Source organism: Haliotis rubra, unplaced genomic scaffold, assembly GCF_003918875.1.
Source record: "Haliotis rubra isolate DU_JTF1 unplaced genomic scaffold, ASM391887v1 Scf74, whole genome shotgun sequence".
In the NCBI taxonomy this organism is placed as follows: domain Eukaryota; kingdom Metazoa; phylum Mollusca; class Gastropoda; order Lepetellida; family Haliotidae; genus Haliotis; species Haliotis rubra.
The window spans coordinates 1,985,702-2,000,550 of NW_025767457.1; the positions used below are offsets into that span (position 1 = coordinate 1,985,702).

Genomic DNA, 14,849 nt, shown 5'->3' on the forward strand with positions numbered 1-14,849 from the left:
GGGGCGGTGGGGTAGCCTAATGGTTAAAGCGTTGGCTCGTCACGCCGAAGACCCGGGTTCGAATCCCCACATGGGTACAATGTGTGAAGCCCCTTTCTGGTGTCCCCCGCCGTGATGTTGCTGGAATATTGCTAAAAGCGACGTAAAACCAAACTCAGTCAGTAGGCAGTCATAAAATGAATGTGGATGTTTAACGAATACAGATGCATAAGTGAGTTTAGTTTTACGCCGCTTTTAGCAATATTCCAGCAATATCGAACCGGGGGACACCAGAAATGGGCTTCACACATTGTACCCATGTGGGGAATCGATCCCGGGTGCTCGCCTGACAAGCGAACGCTTTAACCAATAGGCTACCCGACCGCTCTTAACGAATACTAACGCGATTTCATAGGGAAATAGACAATTCAGTTACTGATTACAGCTCCTAATGTCAACATACATGTAATTTTTCCTTCCAATTCCAGCTAAGCAGGTGACTGGCCGGATGAGATTTTTCATGGACAACGAAGAGGTGAACAATTACAAAGGCCCAGCGTGGTTTGGATTCAGGGCTATGCCGAAAGGGTTTGACACGAGCAAGATTAAAACGTGCGCGGATCTTGACAACGTGGACGTCCCAAAGAGCCAAACCAACAACGACCTAAACCTCGGCATCTACACCTACACAAGCGGCTGCTACTTCTTTGACCACGACAAGAGAGACTGGGCGTCTGAAGGGTGCAAGGTAGGGAACTGCATGTGTTGGAAAATTTTGAAGTCTTTGTTATACGAGTAATAGTTTTGCGGATAATAGTTTTGTAAACATAAGACAGCACTCTTTGTTGTCAATTATGTGCCTCAAACTGCACGGGATACACGTGAAATGTACCGATCATCATGATGCCCATGCATCCAAGCTCCGTCCGCGTTACAATACAGATGCGCCAACTACTATACCAAGTTGACTTTAACAATGCACGATCCAAGAATCTTTGCGTCACCATATGGCTGCAATATTGCCGATGTGACGCTGAATATTAACTCACTCAGTCACTCCAAGGATCTTTGGTTTGATATCAGTACCAGTCATGCCAGATAAGTCTAATTGGTAACATAGACCCATGGACGCACATGTAGGGAGAAGGGTATGAATGTTGTTGTTGTTGTTGTTTAATTGTTTAATGATGTTCGTTTCATTTTTCTTTTTTAATTTTGTATATATATATATATATTTTTTTTATTTTTTGGGGGTCTAATATTTGTTATGTTTTCCTCTTCAAAGATACATTTTGTCACTTTATAGTTTTAGGTAACATAATGTAACAACATTTTACCTATTTATATAATTTCTACTGTATAGGGTTAAACAAAAATGTTCAGTAAATAATGGCTGATGTCACCTCACGACTTTTGCGTTCCGCCAAACTTTGAAATAATCCCCTTGAGAATAGGTTGCATTCATTTCAAACGTGAAAAAATGGCAAACAAGTGTCCATTCAAGAAATATAATAGATCGTTTAAACTATAGGGTGACCTCACAAATAGATGTATGTAAACCACAATTTATTTATTTAAAGTAGCGTATTTTTATTTATTGGCAATAAGTAAAGTGTTCATTTTCGTAATGTACCAAAAGAACATAAAATGCACAGATGCTGGGGTTTTTTTATTCTTTGTCCATTGAGGCGGTGAAGTGTGTGTGTGTGTGTGTGTGTGTGTGCGCGCGCGTGTGCGTGTGTGCGTGCGTGCGCGCGCATTAGTGTTCAGGGAGTTATTGACAGACAGACAGACAAATTTATTCAGTATAAGGCCCTTTGGCCCAAAATACAGACAATATAGGGTTACAAAATATCCCTGCGCATAATACATATTTACATACATTCCATAGCATAAAATAGTACAAATGCATGATATGAATATATTATATATTACCTTGCCTTATTTGTTGTGCTTTAAATAAAAAGATTGAAGTGTTATGCAAAATATCATAATTATGAGAAGCGATTATAGAAATAAAGTGTATTACGGAAAAAACTATAAGCTTCACAGATTAGAAGTACATGATATTCATTTTCAATAAAATACTTTTTTGGGGATAAACAGAGAGGACAGTCTTTCTTCATATGGTGTAGCTTGATGTCTTCCAGTGTTGACAGCTATTCTAAAGTTACTGCATCTGAAGCGTGATCAGATCCTTTTTAAGCGAGATGGAAGTGATGAGTTCAGATAGTATTCAACAGTTATTGAAAGCTTAGCATATCCACTCCACAGGTTGGCCCAGAGACGACCTATACTGAAACTGAATGCTACTGTAATCACTTGACAACGTTTGGAGGCGGATGGTCCGTGGCTCCAAACACAATCGACTGGAACTTCGTTTTCTCACACGCTGATTTCATGAAGAACCCAACCGTCTACGTCACTGAAATCGTCATCACCGTCGTCTACCTGCTCGCCATCCTTTGGGCCAGAAGAAGAGACAGGAGGGACCTGGAAACGGTGAGCTAACACGAAGTTTAAACATTTCTCTGAAGAATACTTCATATACTTCTTGGACCGCCTCCGTGGTGTAGTGGTTAGACTGACTGACTGAGTTTAGTTTTACGCCGCTTTTAGCAATATTCCAGCAATATCACGGCGGGGGACACCACAAATGGGCTTAACACATTGTGCCCATGTGGGAAATCGAACCCGGGCCTTCGGCGTGACGATCCAACGCTTTAACCACTAGGCTACCCCACCGCCCTTTGTAGTGGTTAGAGCGTCCGCCCGGAGAGCGGAAGGTCGCGGGTTCGATCCCCAACCGCGTCATACCAAAAAGACGTTAAAATATGGTACTTGTTGGTCCCTGCCTGGCGCTCGGCATTAATGGGTACAACAAGGACTGGTCGGCTCGGAGTCAGTATAATGTGTCTGAGTGGGGTATTCATGCTTCACTGCGGCATGGTATCTCAGTGGGCTAGCACTATAAAACCAGCTTCAGTCTGGGCTAGTACAAGCAGCCGCACATACACATGCATGCACGTCGTCATATGAGCGAAATATTCTCAAGCACGACCTAAAACCCAATTTCATCTCATCTCATATACTTCTTGGATTACGATTCAGAGAAAATTCAACATTAGGTAGGTCGTGCACGTTGACACTGGTAGCACCCACATGTATTGTTAGGGAGCTTTACCAAAGATTTATTATATGACAGAATCACAGAATCAGTCGTACAAGCAGATCTTGTCATGGCCAATGGACGCAACCCTGCTAATTAAAGCTACTTGCGCTTTTGGACCAATGATATTCAGGGAAGAATGTGAAATAATAATCATTAAATATATCATAAACACCTGTTATTATATGATGGGCTTTAGTTCTTTATAATAAAGATATCATTAAGTTATTTTTAAACTAGCATTAACTACAACTTTCTTTCTACCATGTTTTAGCTTGGTGTTACTCCCCTGAAGGACAACGACCCCCAAGACAAATACTATTATGAAATTGTGTGCGTAACGGGCATTCGGAGGAATGCTGGAACAGATTCTAAGGTAACGTATTTCATTTGCTTCCGAAATATACAACTAAAAAGTTAAGTACCACACGGTTCTTTATTAATTCTATATTGCATCTTATAAACTATGAAAGAATCGAGTAACCGTTAACTTTTTTTCAAGTGGTAGTAAATCGATTACGCCATTGAATGAAACCGTCACACAATTATTTAATCCAGTACGAGTATTATTAGTAGGTATTTAAATGTACGATATAATGTTCAAATATCATTAAACTCAAGAATGAAACTAAAGAAAGGAAAGAATCAAAATGTACCCTTTTCTATGCACTGTCGGATACGATTGCGGAATAAAATATGTCGATGTATTTTCAGGTATTCATTATTCTGTCCGGCGAAAATGAGGAGACAGATGTGCGTCTGCTGAATGATGACAAGCGCAGTGTCTTCCGTCGAGGTGGCGTGGATGCCTTCCTAATGGCTGTGTCCGAGTAAGGTTTCTTGACTCCTGCAATGCTTTACATTTGTATCTCATATCGGTGACTCGTAAATGGTAAGGAATGATAGTGAAGGTCCTTAAGATTTCGAATTGATATCACCGTGACACGTTGCTTGTGCTACCAGACTTTATCCTTATTGTTTGAATGGCAAATGTACTAAGTCTTGCATATTTTTGAGAGAGAGAGAGAGAGAGAGAGAGAGAGAGAGAGAGAGAGAGAGAGAGAGAGAGAGAGAGAGAGAGAGAGAGAGAGAGAGAGAGAGAGAGAGAGAGAGAGAGAGAGAGAGAGAGAGAGAGAGAGAGAGATTTTCAAGTAGTTGTTTCTGTGGAATGTTATATAATGAGAAAGTAACCTACTTTTAGACCATTGGGATCTCTGAATTACGCCCGTGTGTGGCATGACAACTCAGGCAAGGGAAGTTCGGGTCGTGGTACCTCAAGTACCTCATTGTCAGAGATGTGCAGACCGAACAGAAGTTTGTCTTCATCTGTAACAGGTGGTTTGCTGTTGAGGAGGACGATGGACAGGTGTGTTAATGAAGTATAATTTACGCCAACGACATTTAATACCTAAAGGGCAATGTGTGTCCGTACTATTTCCTGCAATATTCTTACCTAAAGCTAAAACTGTTTTTGATGGTTGCGTGACTCCAGGTCGACCGCGTGATCCCTGTTTCTGGCCTAGCCCAGATGACGGAGTTCAGCCACCTGTTCTCGGAGAGAACCAGGAAGAACCTTGTAGATGGTCACCTCTGGTTCTCCGTTGTCGCCCGACCCCCACAAAGTCGCTTCACCCGTGTCCAGAGAGTGTCCTGCTGCCTGTGCCTCCTGTACGCTACTATGCTGGCAAACGCTATGTTCTATAAAAAGTCTGAAGATGAAGCAGGAACTTCTTTCACGTTTGGCCCCTTTGCTTTGAGTCCACAACAGGTAAACACATAATAATATTTCTCTTTGCACGAGTATATCTGAATCATCAAAACTAATCGAAATTCTAAATCGCATCTTGCGTACAGTTTCATTTTTTAAGGAAATGGTCCAAATTCAGGCTGCCAGTGAACGTGGAAAATTGTAACCGCCATGTAATAAGAGAAGGCCTGCTGAGAATGTTGAATAAGTTATGGCATTAGTAAAGTTCATGGTAGTCATGTGAAGTGTGCTGCACGATGAGAGCTTAGGAGTACCATTTTATACATTGGATTCGCAAACTATTGCCGAGGGTCCAATGGAACGGGCATTGTGGGCCCAGTTGAGTATCTTTTATTAACACGTACAAGATTGCATCAAATCTCATTTTCAGGTGAGTAGTGGACTATGTGTTTACTTTTACTTGAATTCTGTTCGCAGATCTATATTGGCATTATATCCAACCTGATCGTCTTTCCCGCAAACTTCGTTGTCATCATGATGTTCCGGAAGTCTCGAGCGAGACGAAAGCGTCCATCTCGTCTTGAAGAAGCTTTGAAGAAAGTTCCCACTGGGGGTACAACATCGGTCAGTGACGTAAAGCCAGATGTTGGAGGGATCTGGGCAATCGGTGGGAAATCCAGCGGTCAGATCCAGTCTCGCCCCGAGAGTTCATTCTCTCAGTCTTACGATCGACCTCAAAGCACCCTGTCCCAGAGGGGTGACAGAAGGAGGTCAAGGAAGCCAAAGAAGGAGCTACCTTGGTTCTGTCGCTACATTGCCTGGCTGGTGTTATGGATGGTTACTCTTGGGGCGGCTGCCATGGTTACATTTTATGGAATCAGCTTCCAGGACGACAAATGCAAGAAATGGATCACGTCGATGCTGGTGTCATTCTTCACGTCCATCTTCATCACGCAGCCAGTCAAAGTGAGTGACAGAAAAATAAGATCAATAAAATAACATCTTGATTGTTTGTTGTTTAACGCCGCCCTCAGCAGTGTTCCAGCTATATGGGGACGGTCTGTACATAATCGAGTATGGACCAAACAAACTTGTGATCAATCGGGACACGATGACATGTGTCAACCAAGCCTGACCACCCCATCCGTTAGTCGCCTCGTACGACAAGCATGGGTTGCTGAAGATCCATTCCAACCGGATCTTCAAGGGACCAATAAAATAACAGCATGACAGTAGAAATCCCAGTTTGTCCTATTTGTGTGAATGGGAGGTGCTGATTTCGCCACCACGTTTGAGTGATCCATTCTTATAATTTCACCACGGTTTTTATCTTTTATGCTTAATGAAATCTGTTTCTGATCATCCTTCGATGTTTTATATCGATATTTTCAGGCTGGTCGTTGCTGTTGAAATTATATATATAAATATTACAGAAATCAACTGTATAGAAATGGTCGCGGTTTAATTATTATATTTATGCCTATTTTTCTTAGAGTATAATGTTATTTTAAGGCATATTTTTGTTTCATTAGAATCCGTTAGTATCTCCTAAATTTAAGCTAAACAATTATATCTTAAGTTGCCCTTATAAATATTTCATAGTTGAAAAATCAACCCAGAATGTTTGTTTTCTTCACTCAATAGCCCTAAGTATATAAACACTATTGTTCACCATGCTGATATCCATGATATGTTCACAGGTGTTCCTGACCGCCATTTTCTTCTCCCTGATCTGGAAGAACCCCGGGGAAGCTGAGGATGATCAACCCGAGGATGAGGAGGAACCACGACTGGAACACGATGAAGAACTGCTTCACAAGCCAAACCAGGGTGACTAAATGTCCTAAACATCATGAGCATTTAGTATTTGGTTTTTCATACTTATGAAAATATTTTGTAAGATCTCATCCTTACATCCTAGACTGCATGTTGGCGGTTCAACGGTGTTTCCATTAAAGATATTGAATGCAGGATTTTTTACAGCCAACCTGTCCTCAGGTTATATCCATTTTTTAATTTCGATTATCATGGTCATTTACCCACAGGATACGGACATGCACGACCTAGAAAAATAGGCTATAAGCCTCCAAATCCTACAGAACTGGAACAGGCAAGAAAGAAAAGGCTGAATGAGATCAAGATGTGGGACATCATCAGAGAAATCATCTTCTACTCCTTCTTCTTGTGGATACTGATGGTTATCAGCTACAGGAACAGGAGCCCGGACAGCTTCTACTACAAGAATAGCCTGGAGAAAATGATCATCAAGAACAATGACACTCTGCAATGGTTTACAGAGGTACGAGTGAACGTTTGGAACTCTATGAGACTGTTACGGTACAACAGAGGCAATGTAATTAGTACGTATAAACTGTGCAGACTATATATGTTTGATTTAGCGTCCAGGCCGATTCCTAATGAACAAAACAGACGAATGAAGTAATATTGTTTTTTAAAAAGTTGTATCTTGACTTACAGATTCAGAACACGGACGAGTTCTGGATGTGGGCAAAAAGCGGTCTTGTGAACGGCCTACGAGCTGACAGCTACTACAACAATGCCCCTCCTCTTCTCCTGCGAGGATTCATTGGCGACAAAGTGTCCAGAATAATGGGCTTTGCTACAATGCGACAACTGAGGGTTCAAAAAGGTACTTTATTATCATATATGAAGTCTGTAGGTACCCGAAGGTATTTCATTGGATTTCATTCGTCAGCCAATCTGACAAGGAATTTTTTTTTCATTAAAGCTTACTAGCAAGAAAATATGGATTCATACATGACATATTCATGTAGTTACTGACCTTTATATATTGTTTGCAGACACGTGCTCCACCATCGATGTTGTGGCGGCCAAGATACATGAGTGTAACGAAGCCTACACTATGTTCAACGAAGACAAGGCGTCATATGGACCAGCATGGAGGACAGACGTCGAGACGTCTCCACGAAGGGAATACACTTACACTAAAGCATCTGAGCTGAACAGCTACCCTTACTGGGGCCTCCTAGGCGTCTACGGAGGAGGGGGCTATGTCGTTGACTTAAAAGGGTCCAAGCGTACTCTGACGGCACATATGGCAACACTCGAGAAAGAGAAATGGGTAGACAAATACACACGTGCAGTATTTGTAGAGTTCACTGTCTATAATCCTCAAGTGAATTTGTTTGCCATAGCCACCATCGTAGCCGAGTTTCAGTCAAGCGGAGGTATACTAGCATCATATCGATTCGAACCAGCGATGCTTCTACCCTACATGACGTCGGTGATGCTGTTCCAGGTTATCTGTGAAATCATCTACTTCTGCTTTACGATTGCATTTATTGTCAAGGAGGTCCGCAATCTCATCACACAAAGGGTTCGATATTTTAAGTCTTTCTGGAATTTGATAGAGTTGTCAATTATAGCCATGTCTATCTCTGCCATTGTTGTCTACTTCTACCGTCTAATTGTAACTAACACTCTCACAACCGAATTCAAACGGAACCATGGCAATGAATACATGAAATTCCAGTATGTTGGTTACTGGAATGAACTATTTTCCTACATAATCGGCTGGTTGGTATTCTTTGGAAGTCTCAAGTTCCTCAAATTGCTCCGCTTCAACAAAAGAATGTCCATGCTCGGATCGACCCTGAAAAATGGTGCCAACAGCATCCTTCACTTCAGTTTGATGTTCTGGGTGGTGTTCCTGGCCTTCATCCAGCTGTTCTATTTGACCTTCATGTCAACCAGCCCCAAATTTTCAACCTTTATCAAGGCAGCCGAGTCCGGAATCCTGATGATGATGGGCAAATTTGACGTCTATGGAATGCTGATGGTGGAGCCCACCCTTACCCAGGTGTACGTCTTCTTCTTCGTCCTCACGGTCACCTTCATCCTCGTCAACATGTTCCTCTCAATCCTCAACGAGACCTTCAGCTCAGTCCGCTTGGACATCAGGAAACAAAACAACGACTATGAAATAGTCGACTTCATGGTGAACAGGTTTAAGAGGTGGATCGGCATTGGCACCGTTCCTACAACCCTCCCTCCAGCAACGGCAGACAGTGAAGACGGCAACACCACATTCCGAAAATGCGACACCGTTGAAGAGTTTCCTGACCGCATCGACCGCCTCCTAAACTCCATCTCCAACGTGTACATGGACGACAACCTGGAGGCCATCATTGAGAGGAATGGGGAGTCAAAGAAGATGGCGATGAAGCACATGATGAAGGGAGGTAGCACTTGCGATTTCGCTGAAGACGGACCCACCAAGGTACACACTCACTAGGCGCATCGTAAAGGAAGAAAACATCTTGTGAACGATTGTAAGCCGATATTCCTGAGGCATTACTTTTTGTATCTTACCTTCTGACATATCCTACGATTAAGGTGCATTTGTTACATTCCCTAAACTCACTCTCTCTGATGAACAAATGTTGTAACTTTCCATAAATTCCTGTTACGGCGGGTGGGCTATTGTATGCTACCCTGAAGTGGATAACAGATATCTGAAATTCCTTTTGTGTTACTCGCATTAGATAATTGATGTTGTAAGGTGTTATTCTTATAATCAAGCGGAGATTTTAATACATAATAAACACGAACCATATAGAGAGAGAATTAAATTTTGTCATTATTTTTTGTATTAAGAAAATGTTAATTATATCATTACCTTTTATCGTTTGACACCTCCATTGGTGTACACTGAAACTTGACTGTGACGTGATCTTCTTCAAAACATAACGAAATAAATGTATAACTATATCTATTACAATTATTTATTGTCATTGCACACTGAGGATGAGTAAAAGGATTAATCTTTCACAGCAGTGAAAAGTTTGCCTTTGGAATATAGAATCTACTTAAACATTAACACATATTAAGGGCACCGGAGACACATTTGTTTATCTGCATTTCGCCGTGAGGAGTTGTACCCTCAGGCCTGCCAGAATCAGCACCCATGGGTTTTACCAAAGTTCAGCTAAGGCGTCACCTTCTTGAGAACATCAATCTCGTTGACCAGACAGTTCGATGGTACATCATTATCAACTTCATAGTGTACTGGTCAAAGATTCTCTGTGTCTCCTGGTTGTGTTGGCTTCAAATAACTGAATGGCCGTGGATTCGAATTGCCGTGATTATGTTACTATTGTCAAATTTAATCAATGGTTAAGGTCTAAGACCTGTTGCAATTTTGGCTCTCCTCTTTCTAATACCTCGCCGTGATTTAACTAAAATGGTGTTCAATACCGCAGCATCCATTCACGTACATATTTCTACATAATTCGTAACTACCTTTCGATTCTTTAAGGTTCACTGTTTACATACATAGCAGATGTAGATGTATCATGTCTGTGTGCAAGGTTTCAGAAATGACTGATGGTAACATACCACTGTATATCCGTGGTGCTCAGCTTCGAATGCTGGACGCACAGAACTAAAGTGTGAAATCAGTAAATGACAAAACACGATAAATTCACTTTCCGGAACATGAATTGAAACACACGTTATGTTTACAGCCATACAAGGCAATAACATGGGTGAAGTGTTTATCACGTCGATATGTAAAAGGTCCAATTACACAAGGCTGTGTAAGAGGCGACTAACGGGATCTGGTGGTGAGGCTCGCTGACTTGGTTGACACATGTCATCGGTTCCCAATTGCGCAGATCGATGCTCATGCTGTTGATCACTGGATTGTCTGGTCCAGAATCGATTATTTACAGACCACCGCCATATAGCGATAACATTGCTGAGTGCGGCGTAAAACTAAACTCACTCACTCACTCACTCACTCACATAAGGCTGTGCACTGACAAATGTCGAGAATACGTCACAGATGAATGTCTTAAATGTGACACGTGTTCAGTTCTTCTATCCAGGAAATAGTTTTGGAAGCAAGCCGAAAATCGATGATTTCAGATGCGTATCCCGTATACAAGGAAGGATATAGGAGATGTTGGGCTTTGTGTTGGAGTTTGAACCATAAACGTCTACAACTAAGCAAGTTAAATCTAAATTACTGGGCGATGGGGTAGCCTAGTGGTTAAAGCGTTCGCTCGTCACGCTGAAGGCCCGGGTTCGATTCCCCACATGGGTACAATGTGTGAAGCCGATTTCTGGTGTCCGCCGCCGTGATATTGCTGGAATATTGCTAAAAGCGGCGTAAAACCATACTCACTCACTCAATCACTCTAAATTACTAGCGGCCACAGTCTTTTACCCGAACTCGATATTTTACGAGCGCCTCAATCAACTTGCGTCCATTAAAATCATCGGAAATATAGGACATAAATGAATGCTGACAATTTGTGTTGAAACTCATGTCAGTGGTATATGTTCTTTTCTTCAGTTCAGCAATACAACAGGATGCAGGCCAAAAGTTCCGAACCTAACTTCCGTGTTTCCGGGTTACGAAAACACCATATATAGGACAGTGACGACTTCAGTGTAGCAATGCATCTCTATCAACAATGTTGATAGGGAGCAGGACTATTTTGAAACGGTTACAGCAACTAGTCTTAGCGTTAAACTACGATCCCAGATATTAATCATATACTGGACAAAAATAGTTCGGGATATATGTAAATTTTGAAATTATGATTAATAGAAATGATCTATTTATTCATTGACACACTCATACAATAGAAATCATAAAAATACCAATATCCCTAACTTATTTTGTCCAGTTTATGATAAATTTAAGGTGTTACGATTTCCAATAAGTTTCAAAGGTCCTATCCAATTGTCGTATCCTGGTATGAATTTTGTTTGATCTGTTCTGTTTGACAATGCCTTTAATCTCAAATCCTTGATAGATTAGGCCATCTTGTTTGTTGACATCACTGCAAAAAAATGTTAAGAAATAAATAATTCTAAGACCCTGAGAAAGGTCATGACATGGATGTTGGCAAAACATTGAATCACCATTGAAAACTGAACACGCTGATTACCATGCAATAAGACACTAGTTTCCCCCAACATTTACTGTTAATAGAAACGTATGTTATACACAACTGACGTATCATCGCAGCAGAGTCAGTTTCGCAACCATGAGCCACCTGCAGTAACACTAACATTGGAGAAACATAAATATCAAACCATGAGCGTCACTGAACACCAAGGGGCAATCAACAAACACGACACCAAGTCTTGGATCAGATTCAAGAAACAGCTAGTCATCCGATCCAGTGGACTAGTCACAAGAGGAGATTTGTGTCAACCATCAACAGGGGCCAAGATTGCTTTATGTCTTCAGGGGGCGGTGGGGTAGCCAAGTGGTTAAAGCGTTCGCTCCTCACGCCGAAAACCCGGGTTCGATTCCCCACATGGGTACAATGTGTGAAGCCTATTTCTGTTGTCCCCCGCCGTGATATTGCTGGAATATTGCTAAAAGCGGCGTAAAACTAAACTCACTTACTCACTTATGTCTTCAGTCTGAAATCATCTCGTTAACTAGAGCACTCAATGTAACAATACAATGCACCAACCACCTCTTTATTACAATCGTCCCAATCATCACTCCTGTGTGTGTTTGTTATTTTCATTAATTCTCCATATATATATATATATATCAACAGCTATGAGTGAGTGAGTTTAGTTTTACGCCGCACTCAGCAATATTCCAGCTATATGGCGGCGGTCTGTAATTAATCGAGTCTGGACCAGACAATCCAGTGATCAACAACATGAGCATCGATCTGTGCAATTGGGAACCGATGATATGTGTCAACCAAGTCAGCGATACTGACCACCAGATCCCGTTAGTTGCCTCTTACGACAAGCATGGGTTACTGAAGGCCAGGGCCTAGATTTTCGAAGCTCTCTTAGCGCTAAGATAGTCGTAAGTGCCATACATTAACATTAACTTACGACTATCTTAGCGCTAAGAGAGCTTCGAAAATCTAGGCCCAGTATTCTAACCCGGATGTAATCAACAGCTGTATCAACATGGCCTACTCAGCAGGAGATCACGTCCTTGACAATGGCACCAGCAGCTGCACCGAAACGTCACATTGACAATTTAAGAGAACAATGGAATCCATAAGTCACCTCTCTGTTCAATGTTTCTGAATATGCCAATTAGGAGATAAACATCATGGGTTGGCCAACACATGATGTTTATCGACATTGTCAACACAAAAGTAAACCAAAAGGTCCACACATTTGTTTTTTGTGTATGCACTCATTGACATCGAGTACGGGTACAGCAGTGAAATGTCATCAGCCTGCCGTTTCGGCTGTCTCCCATGGTACCATCTGGAACTGCTCATTTGTGACGTCATTCCGACTCTACGTCACAATATGATTTGAATGACGTCATCACAGCTGTCGGCGTAACAATACAATGGTGTAGCGATGTTTGAATGTATTAATACGCAGCGAATTTCCGGGAATCGAATACCATTTGATCCAGTTTTTTTTTCAACCAATCAGATTAAAGAACACAGTGACTTTTGGTTTACAATTGAAAATATCTCAGCACAATTTTCAAGAAAATGGAAAAAAACTGCGGTAACACTGATTCGTTTCAAACTCTTTGATAGAATTGCATTGTATATGTAACCGTGTGCCCCATACCGACACAATATGACCTACATGATCTATAGTTTTACCTATAATGTACTATTATATGATAATACAGATTAGAGTTAACACAATACGTTGGCAATCTGAATGTCACAATGAGTTCAACATTTAAGATATGGTTTTGAAAAACAGCACGACAGGAGATATGATCATGAACACAGGCAACATGACTAAGAAACGGTATTATTTCGTACCTAAACAACTACTTACGTCGTGCTTGAGAATATTTCGCTCATATGACGACGTGCATGTATGTGTATGTGTATGTGCGGCTGCTTGTACTAGCCCAGACTGAAGCTGGTTTTAAAGTGCTAGCCCACTGAGATACCATGCCGCAGTGAAGCATGAATACCCCACTCAGACACAGTATACTGACTCCGAGCAGACCAGTCCTTGTTGTACCCATTAATGCCGAGCGCCAGGCAGGGACCAACAAGTACCATATGTTAACGTATTTTGGTATGACGCGGTCGGGGATCGAACCCGCGACCTTCCGCTCTCCGGGCGGACGCTCTAACCACTACACCACGGAGGCGGTCGGAGGAATTAGGACTGGATCATCTTTTTTACTACCTTCATAGACATACCTATGTCTCGAATACATTGATAAGTCGAATTTATTACTTGGTCCCCAGCGATTCGACTCATCGGGATTTGACTGTATATAAGATCCCCATATGTATGTGTAGTGGTATGACCAAACTCAACTTTGGGCCCATATCCATACAGCTGAATAGTGCTGATGGATATTATTGCTAGCAAAAGAAATTCAAAGTATCAATATAGAATGTCAATGCAAAAGTTTGGTGTAAAGATATAAAAATAATAGAATTGGAACACTGAAAATCAGTAATGAGGTGTTCGCGAAAACAGTAAGCATGTTCCACCTTAACGGCAGCACCCGCCATTCATAAAATTAGCCTTTAAATGGAAGCATTTTGCTTGACACAGCACAGCAGTAGTCCTGTCATGTGACGGTGGCCTGTAACCAAATCAGACAATCAAGTGATCGATGGACCGTACAATCCGGTTGCACAATTTTGAGTTAAGGCTGCTGTGTAGAAGTGAGCCATAAAACCGTGTCCATGTTCATATGGATCTCTGCTAGAGGTTTATGATTCCGATAATATCATTCGCATGTGTGTATGACGTTGTATCAAACAGTGATGAATGTCACGTCGCAAATACAGGCAAAGTCAAGTCAATTGTTCCCCTGAAAAAAACACGGAAACATATTTCACAAAGATGACAAGACATTATGGATGATCAACTTCTTTATTTTGACAATGGCGACGTTTCGGTATAGATTTTTTTACTGATTCTTGAAAACGGTATAAGAATCTATACCGAAACGTCGCCATTTTCAAAGTAAAGAAGTTGATCATCCATAAAGTCTTGTCATCTCTATACCACCAA

At 41.5% G+C, this 14,849-nt stretch overlaps 1 protein-coding gene across 1 annotated transcript; it reads left to right on the forward strand.

Moving 5' to 3' along the window:
• Positions 1–473: 473 nt before the first annotated feature.
• On the forward strand, positions 474–9,608 carry LOC124259888 (polycystic kidney disease protein 1-like 2). The gene is given in 12 exon segments (XM_046694110.1): positions 474–727; positions 2,254–2,481; positions 3,423–3,524; positions 3,863–3,978; positions 4,350–4,396; positions 4,399–4,514; positions 4,641–4,916; positions 5,334–5,822; positions 6,557–6,686; positions 6,902–7,155; positions 7,335–7,506; positions 7,679–9,608. Coding segments are annotated over 12 exon segments (3,624 nt in total). The 5' UTR covers positions 474–487; the 3' UTR covers positions 9,133–9,608.
• The last annotated feature ends 5,241 nt before the right edge of the window (positions 9,609–14,849 follow it).